The sequence below is a fragment of the Nerophis lumbriciformis genome, linkage group LG09 (genome assembly GCF_033978685.3).
Source record: "Nerophis lumbriciformis linkage group LG09, RoL_Nlum_v2.1, whole genome shotgun sequence".
Lineage (NCBI taxonomy): Eukaryota > Metazoa > Chordata > Actinopteri > Syngnathiformes > Syngnathidae > Nerophis > Nerophis lumbriciformis.
This window is the reverse complement of record NC_084556.2, coordinates 19,552,801-19,569,785: the sequence shown is the minus strand read 5'-3', so window position 1 is coordinate 19,569,785 and position 16,985 is coordinate 19,552,801. Positions and strand designations below refer to the sequence as shown.

The 16,985-nt window shown below is 39.7% G+C and overlaps 1 protein-coding gene across 3 annotated transcripts in view; it reads right to left on the bottom strand.

Moving 5' to 3' along the window:
- Positions 1-4,299: 4,299 nt before the first annotated feature.
- LOC133607596 (disks large homolog 4-like) overlaps positions 4,300-16,985 on the bottom strand; it is a 184,656-nt gene continuing 171,970 nt past the window's right edge. For all 3 annotated transcript variants that reach the window (XM_061962379.2, XM_061962377.2, XM_061962378.1), the window contains exons 15-22: positions 14,767-14,809; positions 14,653-14,683; positions 12,970-13,017; positions 12,757-12,858; positions 12,405-12,577; positions 12,199-12,311; positions 12,016-12,107; positions 4,300-6,391 (exon numbers count right to left, since the gene is read on the bottom strand). In XM_061962379.2, the coding sequence (XP_061818363.1) occupies positions 6,285-6,391; positions 12,016-12,107; positions 12,199-12,311; positions 12,405-12,577; positions 12,757-12,858; positions 12,970-13,017; positions 14,653-14,683; positions 14,767-14,809 (709 nt within the window). In that variant the 3' untranslated portion in view covers positions 4,300-6,284. The remainder of the gene's footprint in view (positions 6,392-12,015; positions 12,108-12,198; positions 12,312-12,404; positions 12,578-12,756; positions 12,859-12,969; positions 13,018-14,652; positions 14,684-14,766; positions 14,810-16,985) is intronic.

Sequence of the window (16,985 nt, the reverse complement as noted above, 5' to 3'; positions counted from 1 at the left end):
ATGTGGAAATAGTGTCAAAGCGCTTTGAGTACCTTGAAGGTAGAAAAGCGCTACACAAGTATAACCCATTTACCATTTAATACAAAACATTAATACCGTTAGTGGAAAAAAAATATATAGATTTAGCCGTCTTATAAGCCGCAGGGTTCAAAACGTGGGGAAAAAAGTAGCGGCGTATAGTCAGGAAAATACGGTACTCTGTATATTGTTGAAATATACTTTTGACTATGTTACCCTCTTGGACACGAGTGTCAAACTCATTTTCCTCGTGGGCCACTTCGCAGTTACCGATGCCCTCAACAGGCCACTTGTAACACCGAAACAATACACAGTGGTACCTTACTTAAGGCCATGTCTACACTAAGTCGTTTAACCCCTTAAACGAATAATTATTTAGCCTAAGCCCCGTTTCAGCCACACTAAACTATCGTTTAAGGTTCCCCTCCTCGGACAATTTTTTTACACGGGTAAGTCAGCCGTGGATTTCCTGAATCTCCGGCTCTTAGCTTTGTATGGACTCATTGATCATTTATAAATTGAGTTCGGAGAGGAAGTGACGCCAGAAAGACCCCGCCCACACAGGAAGTGACGCCAGAAAGAGTGCGGCCCACACCGAAAGTGACGTCAGAAAGAACGCGCGACAGTCAGCTTCATAATAAAGTGGTTTCGTAACTCGGAGCTAACCACTGGAAATATGGAGGCGAGTCATCCAGACATGCCCGTGTTTCCCCTTCTTCTACATGTACAGACGCTTGTGGAAATCACACATGAATACCTTAAGTGAAAGCAATTGCAGCTGTTTCGGATACAACACTTCTCAGACGGTAAGAGAACTTTCGAATGTCCAGGTCAGCTGTGATTCTACTTACCGAAAAACTTTGTCCATTTGTCGAAGGAGAGACAACGAGAATGCGGGCTCCCGTGTATGTGATAAAAAAGATAGGGTGTGCTTTGTATTACCTGGCCATTGAGGGAAGACTAACTACGGAAAACGGCGAATGCTTTTGGACTGGCAAAGCAGACAGTATCAGTTATTGTCCGCCATGTACAAACCCCGTTTCCATATGAGTTGGGAAATTGTGTTAGATGTAAATATAAACAGAATACAATGATTTGAAAATCCTTTTCAACCCATATTCAATTGAATGCACTACAAAGACAAGATATTTGATGTTCAAACTCATAAACTTTATTTTTTTTTGCAAACAATAATTAACTTAGAATTTCATGGCTGCAACACATGCCAAAGTAGTTGGGAAAGGGCATGTTCACCACTGTGTTACATGGCCTTTCCTTTTAACAACACTCAGTAAACGTTTGGGAACTGAGGAGACACATTTTTTAAGCTTCTCAGGTGGAATTCTTTCCCATTCTTGCTTGATGTACAGCTTAAGTTGTTCAACAGTCCGGGGGTCTCCGTTGTGGTATTTTAGGCTTCATAATGCGCCACACATTTTCAATGGGAGACAGGTCTGGACTACAGGCAGGCCAGTCTAGTACCCGCACTCTTTTACTATGAAGCCACGTTGATGTAACACGTGGCTTGGCATTGTCTTGCTGAAATAAGCAGGGGCGTCCATGGTAACATTGCTTGGATGGCAACGTATGTTGCTCCAAAACCTGTATGTACCTTTCAGCATTAATGGCGCCTTCACAGATGTGTAAGTTACCCATGTCTTGGGCACTAATACACCCCCATACCATCACAGATGCTGACTTTTCAACTTTGCGTCGATAACAGTCTGGATGGTTTGCTTCCCCTTTGGTCCGGATGACACGATGTCGAATATTTCCAAAAACAATTTGAAATGTGGACTCGTCAGACCACAGAACACTTTTCCACTTTGTATCAGTCCATCTTAGATGAGCTCAGGCCCAGCGAAGCCGACGGCGTTTCTGGGTGTTGTTGATAAACGGTTTTCGCCTTGCATAGGAGAGTTTTAACTTGCACTTACAGATGTAGCGACCAACTGTAGTTACTGACAGTGGGTTTCTGAAGTGTTCCTGAGCCCATGTGGTGATATCCTTTACACACTGATGTCGTTTGTTGATGCAGTACAGCCTGAGGGATCGAAGGTCACGGGCTTAGCTGCTTACGTGCAGTGATTTCTCCAGATTCTCTGAACCCTTTGATGATATTATGGACCGTAGATGTTGAAATCCCTAAATTCCTTGCAAAAGCTGGTTGAAAAAGGTTTTTCTTAAACTGTTCAACAATTTGCTCACGCATTTGTTGACAAAGTGGTGACCCTTGCCCCATCCTTGTTTGTGAATGACTGAGCATTTCATGGAATCTACTTTTATACCCAATGATGACACCCACCTGTTCCCAATTAGCCTGCACACCTGTGGGATGTTCCAAATAAGTGTTTGATGAGCATTCCTCAACTTTATCAGTATTTATTGCCACCTTTCCCAACTTCTTTGTCACGTGTTGCTGGCATCAAATTCTAAAGTTAATGATTATTTGCAAAAAAAAAATGTTTATCAGTTTGAACATCAAATATGTTGTCTTTGTAGCATATTCAACTGAATATGGGTTGAAAATTATTTGCAAATCATTGTATTCCGTTTATATTTGCATCTAACACAATTTCCCAACTCATATGGAAACGGGGTTTGTAAGAACTTGCACACAAAGCAACACTGGAGGTGACTATGACGTGCGCATTTTCCACGCATGCGTACTAGGTCACGTTGCGCCGGCTGACGGAAGGGGGGAGGGGGTCTTAAACGACCATTGTGTGTGTGTGGACAAGGATAAGGTTAGGTGGGATTTACCTTGGATAACCTTAGCCGAGTGTTTTGAGATAAGAGCTGTCTCTCGGCTAATTTTTATGCTTTAAGTTGCTCGCAAAAAATTTGAGTCACAAGCATGCCCGCTATTTGTTGGCGTACGAAATGTCACAGTGATCCCCATGACATTTGGTCTTAAAAACATGATCGCTTGTGAAGTCGACTTGACAAATCAGTACAAGCATATCACTGCTAGTCAGCAACACACAAGTCTAACTTGAAAATTACCTAAAAAGTAGACATTTATCCATGAAAATATGGAAACGCTGATGATGGTGTGTTTGACGGAGGAGCAGCCAGAAGGAGATATTGTAGGAGTCTACTCTCCAAGGTAAATGCTGTACATTATTATTGTCACACCCTTGTGACCGTTTTAGACTTGTGTTGTTTTATCCCGTTTGTGTGGTGTTAAGTTCCTGTCCAGTACTCCTGTTGTGTACTTTCACTGTCTGTCCTTTGAGTGCTGGCTCCCACACCTGTTATTGATTGGCAACCGGGTACAGTCTCCTGTTTAAGTCCGAAGCCCTGGCACACATTTGGCACAAATGAAGCCCCTGAGCCTTGGGTTTGCCACCTGTGCTGTAAAGTCATGATATGATGTCATGTCGCAAAACGGTTTCACAAACACACAAGTCTTTGCATCAGATGATCATGTCACGTTTCATGTTTTGTGAGTCCCTTTCCACTCTTTAAGGATTACTGTATGCTGTTGGCCCTGCGATGAGGGGGCGACTTGTCCAGGGTGTACCCCGCCTTACCACCCGAATGCAGCTGAGATAGGCTCCAGCACCCCCCGCGATCCCGAAAGGGACAAGCGGTAGAAAATGGATGGGATGGATGTATCCGAGGAATGAGAGCAATGCAAATGTTCCCACACTATTTTTTTTTTGTCCCGAGTGGGTCCTCAGCAGTGTGTGTGCTTGTGTGAAGAGCTTGCTGAGCTGGAGGAGGTGGCAGGAAGGAGAGCAGCCACAACATGGAGAAGGAGTGCCCTCCCCTGGCTGCACATTCCACCAAGCACACAAACAAGTAAATCAAGTCCATTCGGAGTCCATTTTTCAGAAAGCAGTTTTGAAATTAATTTTATTATTTCATAGCTAATTTACAACAAGCGCTTCACTGAACTGGAACATTTTAAATTTGCTTGATATTGTCATCGTTAAATATACTTTTCTGTGTTGTTATAATCAGTCTTTTTTTGTAAAAATTAATATACTTTTTTTTTTTAATAAGGAATATCACACTATGATATGGATGGCTGAGAGAGATATTATGAAAAAAACAAACAAACAGAAAACATTATTCAATTGATGGATGTGACTGGATGCATGATTCAATCCTTGTGTGTGTGAGTGTGTGTGTGTGTTTGTGTGTGTGCAAATGTCAATATATTGGGCTGATGGATTTAGTACTTTGCATCAAATCTGCAGTTTCCACGGCTAAATCTAAAGCCACGCGGCATCATATTTACAGCAAGTAACCCCAATAACTCTCTCAATGTGGGAAATAATACAAAAATATACAGACTTGATACAGACTGACAAATTCCAAAAATAAACAAAAAATTGATACGTGTCATTCACAAGCTTCAGCTGTTCCGCCAGTGAGCGAAAATCAACAATAAATATGACCGATCAATCGATACTTCAATACCTCCACTCTTAGAATTCAGCAATAAAATGAAAAAGAAGTCAACACAAAAACATGCTCATAAATCTCTAAAATCCTTTTTGCTTTTCAGCATATTTTTTGTTTGTTTAACCCTGTGGCACACAATGCCGTCAGTGCAATAAATAATTTGATATCTGGACACACAAAACCTTCATTGCATAACATCATAGCAGTATTGCACTACATCTTTATGTGCATGTCTCACCCCCTCTCTCTCTCTCTGGTGGACGTACACACACATCATGTATTTATTACACATTAACACTGATTGTGGCTATCATATAGGAGATATATTCTCATAAAGGATCATTTATATTTCAATATTTGATGCACACACATCTGCATTGTACTTTCCCCCCATTGCTTTCCAACGTAAGTGAGGTCAACTTTGTTGACATTTCTGTCTGCAATAAAATAGAAGTGTGAGTAAATTCCTCAAACCAAACCGCAAATTCAACCAAAGGAACTAATGGATACGTGTTTGGAGATTGTTTTTTTCTTTCTTCTATTTTTACAGACTATAGTCCTGTTAGAAATTGTCATAAAAAAGATATATGTGTATATATTTATATTTTTATATATATAGACCATTTATTTGTGACTGAGCTTGAATCGGTGTGGTCACAAGAGGGAAAAAGCAGAGTAGAACTGAAAGCGATAGAGTAAAAGAAGACCTGTACCTCCCACACAGAGGTGTTTCCACACACACACACACACACACGCACGCGCACGCACGCACACACACATTCACTCACACACAAATACCATGACACCATGGCTTTTAGCGCGACCACTGGAAAACAGTGTGAATGTCTGTGGCTTGAGGGATCGCTTCGGAAGAGTGACGGGTGAGTCGGTCGGTGGCGGTGCGTTCAAGCCCAGAGAGATAACATTCATCCAGGGTTTGGTGACCAGGAGAGCCAATCCTCTCCCACCTGTGCAGCTGAGGTTACATTATGTGTGTTTTGTCTGTGCACAAGTGTGCGTGTAGGCGTGTGTGTGTGTGTGTGTACATAAGAGGCTAAAATGTGCGTCAGTTTCTGCTCTACTCACAAGTGACCACGTCACATGACCGCATATCTCCTTTTCATCATAAAACATGCTTCAAACTCTTCCCTGCTTGCCTTTTTTTTTTTTTAAAGGATTTTTACATACAGTGTTTTGTGCCCCATCCTTACATTGTCTTTGAGAATGCATGCACAAATTCAGCATAGTCGCTATCTTCCCCGAATAATCATTTTCCTTTGAATAATTGCGGTATTTGACGGGTCATCCGTCACTGAGTTTCCCCCCCCCCTCCGAGTTAAGGAGGACTCAGCAGGATATGGGCACGGTGTTTGGACCTTGACCGTCCTAAACCAAGGCAGAGCTGATAGGAGGACAGAAAGCCAACAGGTGATATAAAAAGGGGGCACCTCAGGGTCCATCCCTGCTGGGTCAGCCTGTCCTTCCTTTTCATCTCTGCATGGACCAGCTCACACTTGACATCAAAATGCATCTGCAGTTTGCGTTAATCTAACAAAAAAAGCTCATTTATGTCTTCAATAGCGCCACGAAGCAAAAACTGATTGGTACTTCTCCTCTGAAAGTTTCGGCTTTTTAATGCCAAGTGTGAACACGAATGCTAATACTGGTCCGTTCCAGTCTAATTACACATCAGTGTCTGTCTCTCAGCTTTTTTCCTGTGTCATATCTTTGTTTTTGTTGTCTTCTTCAGCAAAGCACTGACTTTTGCGGAGGACGGCCCGGCAGGCGAGGCTGGCTTGGCGGTGTAGGGCGGTGTCGGTTGGTGGCGGCTTATGGAGGACGGGAGGGCATCACAGCCTTTCCCGGGTGGGAATCCAAATGTAAGGCCCTGATTGCTCCTCGATCACTGTCTTTACTTTGTGGTAGACCTCTTCGAAGCTGTCCCCTTCCACAACAGCTGCAGGAAAACACGGCGGGGGAAAAATGAGAGGGAAAAAAAATAAGAAATCAGTTTTAAACTCGCAACCAAACTGGTATTGGATTATTGGAGACGCGGGACATCATTTATATTCCATCAACTGCTGTGATTTGCCCTGAAAACGTCTCTTAAATGTTCAAATGTGTGGGAGATTCTTTAAAGTCTGGCAGCCTCTCATTCAGTTATGCGGCAAAGATGTAAATGTGAACAATGTTGCAAAAGGTGCATGTTTGTTGGTGGAGTTTAAAACAGCACAAATTGCGACCATCTGGACTGATCAAATAACTAAGCTCCAGCAATGAACTGGAAATCTGTACAAAGTGTATTGAAAATCTCTCTAGCATTAAATGGAGCAATTTTATGACTAAAAGTGCAGTGAGGCGAACATGCAGATGCGTTAGCTCACGTTTACCATCTGCCGCTGCCATAACCCAAATTTACTGGCAAGCACGGAAGTCATGAACGCGGATAAGACTTTCCAACTTAAACTGATCTCTGTATTGACACATCATCATTTCCTCTGACTAGGAAGAGAGATTGTCACCAGCCACAAGACATTCCGTGTTACCGCGCTTTGAGGTTACGACCTCGCTCCCATAAATTATTCAACAACTTCATTTTGGTGACTGGATTAGCTCAAAAACTGGTTGCAGTTCTCAGTAGAAGTATGCAGAAGCACGTGTGTGCATACCTGTCAACATCTGCATTTCAAAATGTGGAACATTTCCTGGTAAAATACATTTTGGTAACACTTTAGTATGGCGAACATATTGTAAGTAACGAAGACTAAATTTAGAGTTATTTGGACACTATAAGGGTTAGGGTTAAGGTTACTAATAAGCAATTATTCTGAGGTTATTGAGGGAAGACTCTTAGTTAATGGCTTACTGGTTGTATAATAAGGCCATGCAGAATAAGGCATTAATAAGTACTTTATAATGACTAATTAAGAGCTAATATGTTACTAATTTGCATGTTAATAAGCAACTAATTAATGGTGAATATGTGTTCCCCATACTAAAGGGTTACCTACAATTTTTATTACGAATCAGTGCTAAGGGTGTAACAGTATTGTAGATACCCCGGTATTGCGGTTTTAAAGTCTTCTTAATATAGCCGTGACGTGTGACAATGTCAAAAACTTGGCGAGTGTGGGTTTTTTTGTGCGCTTTTGCATTGGCCGGTCTGAAATAAACGACATAACTCACAAACCTTTTGGGTTTGTCAGATATGAAAATTGGGAAGGTGGGGGTGTGGATAGCGCTACCTTCGTCTCGAGCGTTTCCAAGGCGACACAGAGCGGAAGGGAAAGCGCCCGGTAGGGAGTGCGAACTCTGCACACTGCCGTAAATATGAAAAGCTACTTGATAAACCATCAAAAAAGATATTCGAAGCCAGCGAAGCTAAATATCAATTTGTGAGGTATTTACATGAAAAGGTAAATTGCCAGTTAACCTTTCTGAGAAACAGCATTTTCCAAACGGATATAAAAAATATCCACTGCAGAGGACACAGCTTTTCAGAAAGTACAAGTTGAACATTATTGTTTTACTTGTGTTACACTGGGTGTTTACATTGTCACTTTAAAGACACTTAACTGTATTTTTTAAAAATATTTGCTTCTACCAGTGGATATGTCCGCATAATTCTTTGTAGTTAAACATACATATGTTTGTCAGTAGTAATAAATATGATTAGAACAATTGAGCATTATGTTTTTGTTCAATTACCGTAAGCCTGTTTATCCTAAACATTCCTGCCACTTCATTTTACACACGATTACATTTCTTACCAAGTCTTTTTTGAGGGACAATTCCACAATAATATCGTACCGTGGCCTCAGTACCGAAATAATATCCCTACGAAAAACCATTAAATAAATACATTAAAAAAATAATAAACTGGGCCCAGGTCCTTTTAATCACAACACAGTGTCACTAACTACTGCACCAATCAATCTGAAATGTGAAATTATGATATAATAGGCTTTCTAGTTGCATAAATGAAAACAAACACAATTCTGGGCTCTTTCACGGTGCTCACATTTTTTCTTCTATCTTACAGAAAGCATGAGGAAGTCTGACCAGCTTCATGCTCTTTTCAGGTAAAGATAATATGTCTCCTACTTGTCAAGATATTTGCACAAAGTTTGGACTTTTTTCAGAAATGTCTTTTCTGTGGTCTTAATGTAACATGCAAAACGCCACCCTGCTGTCATGAGCCATGTTACCCTGAGTGATGTCAAGTGTCGCCGAAGCTTGAGTCAAACGGACACAAAAGCTGTAGTAGCAGCTGTACTGTTGAGGGTGGTGAGCAAAATCCAGGAATAAAACGTGTCTGTGAAGATGGTGGGAAAGAAGGACGAAAAATGGGATTTCCCGGAAAAACGGGATCAGCTACACTAAGAATGCCTATTAGTTAACTTTTTGAACTTAATTATGTCTTCTAAGCGTGAGGCGGACTCTTCTGGGGGGAGCGCACCAAAAACAAAAGCATAGTGAAAGTAAAACGTGAAGTTCACTGCAATTACCATACCATACCATACCAACTTTATTTATAAAGCCCTTTAAAAACAAGCACAGTTGAAAAACAAAGGGCTGTACACCACAAAGAAATAGAGGCAAAGGACAGACTAAAAAATAACATTTAAAACAGAAATAAAAATACCGGTACACATTTAAAAAGCAAATATAAAATACCCTAAGAACAGGTATTTAAATAAAAAACAGTTTAAAAGTTAAAAACAGTTCAAAAAGTTAAAATCTAAAAACAGTTTAAAGTCTCATGCTGGGTTAAAAGCCAGTGAATCAAAATGGGTTTTAAGAAGGGTCTTAAAAATAGCCAAAGAAGGGGTCTGTCCCACATGGAGAGGGAGAACGTTCCAGAGTTTGGGACCCGCAACAGAGAAGGCTCTGTCCCCTCTGAGCTTGCGCTTTGTTTTGGGTACCTCCAGGATCAGCTGATCAGCTGACCTGAGGGACAGGGTGGGGGCATAGAGATGGAGCAGCTCAGAGAGGTACGGTGGGGCAAGACCACGTAAGGATTTAAAAACGAGTAAGATCATTTTAAAATGGACTCTAAAAGACACAGGCAGCCAGTGGAGGGAGGCTAAAACAGGAGTAATGTGCTCTCTTTTTCTTGTGTTTGTTAAAAGTCGGGCAGCTGCATTTTGGACCAGCTGCAGACGTGAAAGGGAGGACTGACTAATTCCAAAATACAAAGAGTTACAGTAATCCAGTCGAGATGTGATAAAGGCATGGATCACTGTCTCTAACTGTTGCCTAGAAAGAAGGTTTTTAACCTTGGCCAGCTGACGTAAATAAAAAAAGCTGGCTTTCACCACTGTGCCAATATGACGGTCCAATTTAAAATCACTGTCAATACGAAAGCCCAGGTTGGTGATCATGGGCTTAACGTGCAAAGCCAAGGGGCCAAGGTCAACAGGGGGGAGCTCACAGGTACCACTAGGTCCAAACACTATTACTTCTGTCTTCTTTTCATTGAAATTTAAGAAGTTTAGGGCCATCCAGGCCTTGATATCATCAAGACAGGCAAGTAATGGCTGTATTGAAGAGGCATGATTTCTCTATAACGGAAAATACATTTGTGTTTCATCGGCATAACAATGAAAATAAATATCATGCTTTCTTAGGATTGAGCCCAGGGGAAGTAAATTAGACATTGTAAAACATTCACCGGAGAAGCGAAGGAATTGGCTGCAATGCCTGGTCCAAGCCACGCTAGTGTTACCATATCTGAGTTATTGTGTAGAAATATGGGGAAACAACGACAAATGTGCGCTTCATTCACTAATGGTGTTACACATAGATACAAATAATAGAATACTACATACTGTTGGATACAGAGAACATACAAACCCTTTATTTAGTGAATCAAAATGATTGAAATTCAACGATTTGGTGCATTTGCAAACAGCGAAAATTATGTACAAAGCAAACTATAACCTGCTACTCAAGAATGTACAACAATTCTTCTCAACAAAAGAGGAGAAATATAACCTCAGAGGAAAATCTAATTTAAAACATTTGTATGCTTGTACAACACTTAAAACCTTTAGTATATCAGTATGTGGAATTAAATTATGGAACAGATTTACCAAAGAAATCAAACAAAGCATCAATATGATTAGGTTTAAGAGACTGTTCAAACAACAAGTGTTCACAAAGTACACAGAACAATAATTATGATAAACATCTTGAACCCTTTTTTTTTCTTTTGAGATAAAGATTATTTATTTATTTAATATTTGTTTACTTACTATAGTATATTATCTATTTATTCACTGTTCTGTTACAGAGAACGAGGAAATGGGATAAAATTGCTATGGAATGAAATATAGGATTAAATAAGCTTCTTCCTACTCCTTTTCGGACGTGCTGTAATGAAACAACTGGAAATATGTGGCGCATTACATTGTATCGTATGCATGTTCGAAATAAACTGAAACAGAACTGAACTGAACTCAACGCTGCAACCATCATCAAGGATAGAGATGCTATTTTTGAACATGTGAAAGCATCTTTGCTATGAAATGGACAGTAGCCTAATGACTTGTCCTCTTCTCAACAAGCCTGTCTCTCCCTCCTCTGTCCTCTCTTCCAATTTGCAAGACAGCCACAGGCATACAAGTTGTTCTCTTTACATCACTATTTCACTTAATTCTTGTATTTATTCTTTTTCTTACTGTATTTCATATATCATTCATGTGTTCTGTGTACAATGTGAGATCACGTCTCGTCTTGAGAGTCAGTGGTACTGGATCTGAAGGTTCATACATTCATATTTTAATGATGTTAAAATTGTTATTTTGCACAGACATTTTTTTTTAACTATTTAGTACAAAACATGCATTGAATTAAATTAAAGTTCAAGCAAGAAAATAATAAAAATTGTAACCCTAGGACCACCTGTTGTTACACTTTTTTGTATTCACCTTAATTGTTCTACATGTATTTATTAAAATGTAAAGAATACAAGGTATTAATTGGAGAGAGGCTGTTACTTAACTTCATTTTAAATCTATAATGATTTGTGCATGAAAAAGTGGAAAGGAAAATGGAGCTCGCTTTGATCACACGGTCATTTATTAAGAAGTACATTACCCAACACAGCAGCAACAGAACCAATGTTGTAATAGCAGTAGGGCGCAAACTGCTGAGCCAACACCACTGATGAGTTCATTGTAACAGTGTAACAAAACACGAGTGTCACACCAACAGCTAGAGTAATGCAATATTTTAAAGTGCATGGAGATGTAAATAACACTGCTGGACTCTGACCACTAGCAGTAACTGGCATCTAGTGGTGTTAATAAAATGAAAACTACATTGGGAGGTTGCCTATAGCCACAGCTGTAAATATAAATGTGGCGCAAAATAGATATCCCGGTGGTTATAAACTTTTGTAGATTGTAGAGCAGAGTTCACTTTATAAAGTATTACCCTCCGTCTGGTCATTCAACATAGATCATGCGCTCGTCGACTAGATAAGACTGTGGTTAATTGATTGGAGCCGTTAATTGGAGCATTTTTAATATCAACCAAAAACATTTTGGTTAATAATAAAAATTGTTGTGCTCTTACCTGAGAAACACTCGATGAAGTCTTGTTCTAGTTTGAGAGCTCTGTCCATTCCTTTCCTGGCCTGCTCCTCTGTCAGGCGAGTGTTAATCTCTCTGTCCACACAGGCAGAATCATCTGTTATGGCGCTTTATTTCCACAAGAAACATGCAAGTAATATATCAAATGTTCAATGAGGTTACGTACAAGACATTCTCCAGTGACTTAGGCCGGACGAAGATGGCGATAGGATGAAGCTGAGCGGCTTGTAGTCGCCGTACAGCATTGGCCGACACGTCCAGAATACAATGTTTCCCTTGCTGCTTGTACACAAGTGTATCAAAACATAGCTATGTAAAAAAATCAACCTTTAATACAGGTAGGAGTTTTAATACAGTGTTTTTGCTTCCTACCTGCTCAGCCACCTCGCGGACACTCTGGACGCTGGTGCCGTACAGGTGGCTGTTGTACTGGCCGGCTTCGATGAAGCGATGGCTCTGAATGTCTTTCTCCATCTGTTCACGCGATGACACAAAGTGGTAGTCCCGCCCATCCACTTCATACTCCCTCTTGGGTCGTGTGGTGTCTGTCAATGGAGTAAAAATATATTTTAAAAATGTCTCATACCTGTGGAACCTCTTTGAATCTCACAATGACAGCAATTACATCTCAGCGAGGAAAGCATTATGCAGATCGCTCCCAAAAAGGGCTGCAGGTGGCGTAGCGGTGTGAGCTGTGTCTTTGATTGACAGCACAATTACTTACGTGGGACACACGAGCCGAACTTATCAGGGAACTCAGACAACAGGTCATCGTTTATCCTGTCTTTCACGGGACCCAGAATGATGATGGGCCTGGCATAGTGAACTAAGGATGAAGAGACAAGAGAGCACGGGTTTTCAGAAATGGGAAATTACAATGACAATGAACTTTTATTGCCTAAAGTAATGGAATTTACATATTACTTTACAGCCTTACCTTCCACTTGGGTGACTGTCTCATAACTGTGTGAGGTTTTATCTCTCCCTGGTGACGAATCGGGGAAGCAGTCAGTACGATTTCTTTTTCCCATCAACATTTTAACAATAAGGCTTACGCTACTATGTGTGGTTAATTTTAGTAAAGGTGTGTTGTAGCGAATACAACTTCTTACACAATAAATATGAACTTGAAATGTAATTCTGCAGGCATGTTCTCAAAAGAACTATGCATGTTTGAACTGAACTATTTTTCCATTTCTACATCATGAGCAGCATTGTGGCTGTGACAGTACAAATGCACTAATCCTTGCAGCAATGCTGTGGACATTATGCAGACAATTAGGGATGGGAATCGAAAACCGTTCACAATGTATCAATTCCTTGGAATCGTTTTGACATTTATTCAGATGGTTCTCTTATCAATCCTTCCGGGTGCTCTTCAATTGACCATCATTTTCAAGAAAAGATTGCAACAGCGCTACTTGTAATAATTATTAGGCTGCTAGTTCGTCAGGAGAAGGACATGCGAGCAATATGCTGAAACATTATAACACACAGAATGCAATAATTATAAATGAAAGTCGCGTTTTGAACCGCTCCGATCTCATCTCAGCAGCAGTAACACTAGCACATCATCTGAATACAACAGGTACTAACTATTGCTTCCTATTATGTTAGTGCTATTATTTGTTAAAATGAAATGAATGGATTCTCATTTAGATTAGCATGACGAGTGACAGATTTTGACTAGCTCTGAGGCAGGCAGCCCTAGTTCACGTCTGCCGCTAGAGCCTAGACAAATGTCACCGAGCAGCGACTAAGTTTGTGGTCAAAAGTTAGCATTTTCGGTAGATGAATGTTAAGTCGTAGCCAGAGAAAAGTTGCATGTTTTCCTGCAACCACATTTTCTCTCAGTCATTATATTATACAGGTGAAAGAATATAGTGTATAAGTCCATTCATGTCAGCAATTTAACTTCAAATGTGAACAATTATGTGATATTAACTATTACATGCTCACCTTTATTTGTTATAATTCTGATCATCATGGCTAAGTGTTTTTGAAACCTTACATTTTCTGGGATTTTCAATTCAAAGTTTTCATAAACTGTAAACCATAATCATCCAAATTATAATCAATAAAGGCTTGACATATCTCACTTTGCATGTAATAAGTTAGTATCACATGTTACTAAATGTAACATTCTCGTGTAAATTGCACAACGTATGTGCCTCTTGAGACCTCACTATAGGCTTTGTTGGCTCATGTTACCTCTAAACTAAACACACTTCAAGCTAATCTGCCCTTTTTTCTCTTTTATTTCCCCAAATAAGAATCAATAAGAGAACCGTCAAGCAGAATCGAAAGTGGAATCGGAACCGGAAACATCTTATCAATTCCCATTCTACAGATAATGCTATATTTTGCTACAAAAACAGTATACAGTGTACGACATATACAGTATTCATAAATGCTTTTTCAAGGAAGCCCAAAAATATACAGACTAATGTGACTTTTTGAGAGTATCCTTAATTGCTTGAGAAACTGCTACACCATATGAAAGAACATGAAGAGTAGCAATAATTCATAATCTTCTCTGGGCATATTTTGGCTACATGTGAATTCTAAAATCATACTCCCCTCGCATTGCTAATTTAGGTAGAAGGAGCTTGCAAATTACCTTGCATTCCCAAAGTGTCCCGGCCATGATCCTACAATGACAAGATTACAGTTTCATACGCGAGAAGACACCCTGAACTAGTCGGGTTCACTCAAAGAGCTCAGATGAACCTACCCTCTCTTTGGTGTTGACATGAGACCACTCTTTTCTTTCCACCCTGCAAAGGTTAAAAAGCAGAAATTCAAGCTAGGGATTAGTTTAGATTCGGTTTGAAATTATTTTGTGCACAAAGGCGGCTACACTTTTACTAGAATTAAACTGAGGGCCTGATTTACTAAAAGTTTGCATGTACTAAAACACGTGCAAACTTGATAGCACACGCACAGCTGATCTACTAAACGTGTGCTAAGTAAATTGGGTCTCTTAAATGAACAGAATAAGGTGTGCAACCCATTTTGCGTCTCTATCTTAATTAATAAGCAAAATATATGCTGATCATCAAATTGCCTACAATAATGGGAAGAGAAGATGCAAATATATTATACAGTATGCGCAGTGTGATTTATCAACACTCATCACCATTTTTGCGTTTTATTTAGCGCATTTGAAACTGAGAGTTCCACACACGGCTGTTAGAGAGGAGTGCTCGCGCTGCAAAGACAGGTGATAGACAGAGAATCCTCTGTCCAACGTGTACTTTTTAACGTATTTGGACGGTCAGTAGTAAAACAAATATTAGAAAAACTGTCTATTCAGCAACGACTTAAGGGGCTGATTAAACCAATTCAGTTGATGTTTTTTGGTGTCATTTTATATTTTTCTAATGACGTTTGTTTTTCACATAGAATATATATTGCAAACATATATTCTATATAAATAAATAAATGATAAATGGGTTATACTTGTATAGCGCTTTTCTACCTTCAAGGTACTCAAAGCGCTTTGACAGTATTACCACATTCACCCATTCACACACACATTCACACACTGATGGCGGGAGCTGCCATGCAAGGCGCTAACCAGTAGCCATCAGGAGCAAGGGGTGAAGTGTCTTGCTCAAGGACACAACGGATGTAACTAGGATGGTAGAAGGTGGGGATTGAACCCCAGTAACCTGAAACACTCCGATTGCTGGCATGGCCACTCTAAAAAAACTTATTGAAGTATGCATTTATTGCATTTTGAACCAAGTGTAGTGCAACGTCCCTCCCATGCACATTAAAACACGTTTTTCTTTTACTGTCTCAAAAACTAGTATTTTGAAATTACACTGCATACACTGCATTTTACTCTTAGCAAAATTCTAATTTGAATAATGTTGTTCTTTCTAGACCAGATATAAATTGTATTTTTTATGTAATTATTTTCAAATAACTAAATTAAGAGCTTTCCTTGTGTGAAGCAATATTTCTGCTTCTATAGAATAATTCTGTTCATAAAAATGCAGCATTGCACATTTTGCATGCAAATAAACAATCTCCAACATTGACATCAATAAAGTACAAACTTCAAACTTCTGTCTTGAGTAACATACTTCTGTAAATAAACATGTAGTATTATACATTGTATCCAAATAAGTAATGAAGTAAAACATTGAGAAGACTATAGTTTATTTCAGTAAATAGATAAAGTAAACACAGCTTTTTTCATTCTCACATCTTGGCGGTGTGCAGAGCAACAGCTTTAGTGATCGCTCTAAGCACTGTGCTTCTTTCTCATAATACATGGCATCCTCACACATACCTGGTGTAAATGATTGCAACATGGTAAAGTGATTTTTAGCCCTTAGTGTGTTTGTTGTTGCGTCTTGTTTGCCTCGTAACGAATTGTATTTCCCGTACTCGGCTGGAGGTTTCGGTTTCAAATGCTGAAAAAAGTTTGTTGTGCGGATGCCTTTTTGAAACAAACTTTGCACCGTGCAGTAATTTATTCCACGCCTGTTGCTGCAAAACCAAAGTACTGACAACACATTTTGTTTTCTTTGAAAAAAACGTCTCGCTCTCGAGCATTAGCCATTTTTTGCTATGTGAGCCGCTAAGAAAGTAAGGGGTCAGCACAAGCTACGGAAGATCCTGAGGGGCAAAAAGTATGCCGGAACAAGAGGAGAAGAGGAGGAAAATATTTGTTTTAATTTTTAAATCGTCTAATACAAAAAACTCGAATATATCGATAAAATCAATACATCGCTCAGGCCTACTTGGATTTTTACAGACGTTTACAAAATTTCTTTAGAGTTCCTCGAGATGTAATCAAAAAGGGCGGAAGATTGTAAAATTTTACGGAACGACGACGAGAAAAGAAGCTTACACTCCAGTCCAAGGGAGCAGAGTCGAATAATTGACAAGTTTGCAGTGATCACTTTGTTAAAGGTTTATTTAATATAGTGTTAACGT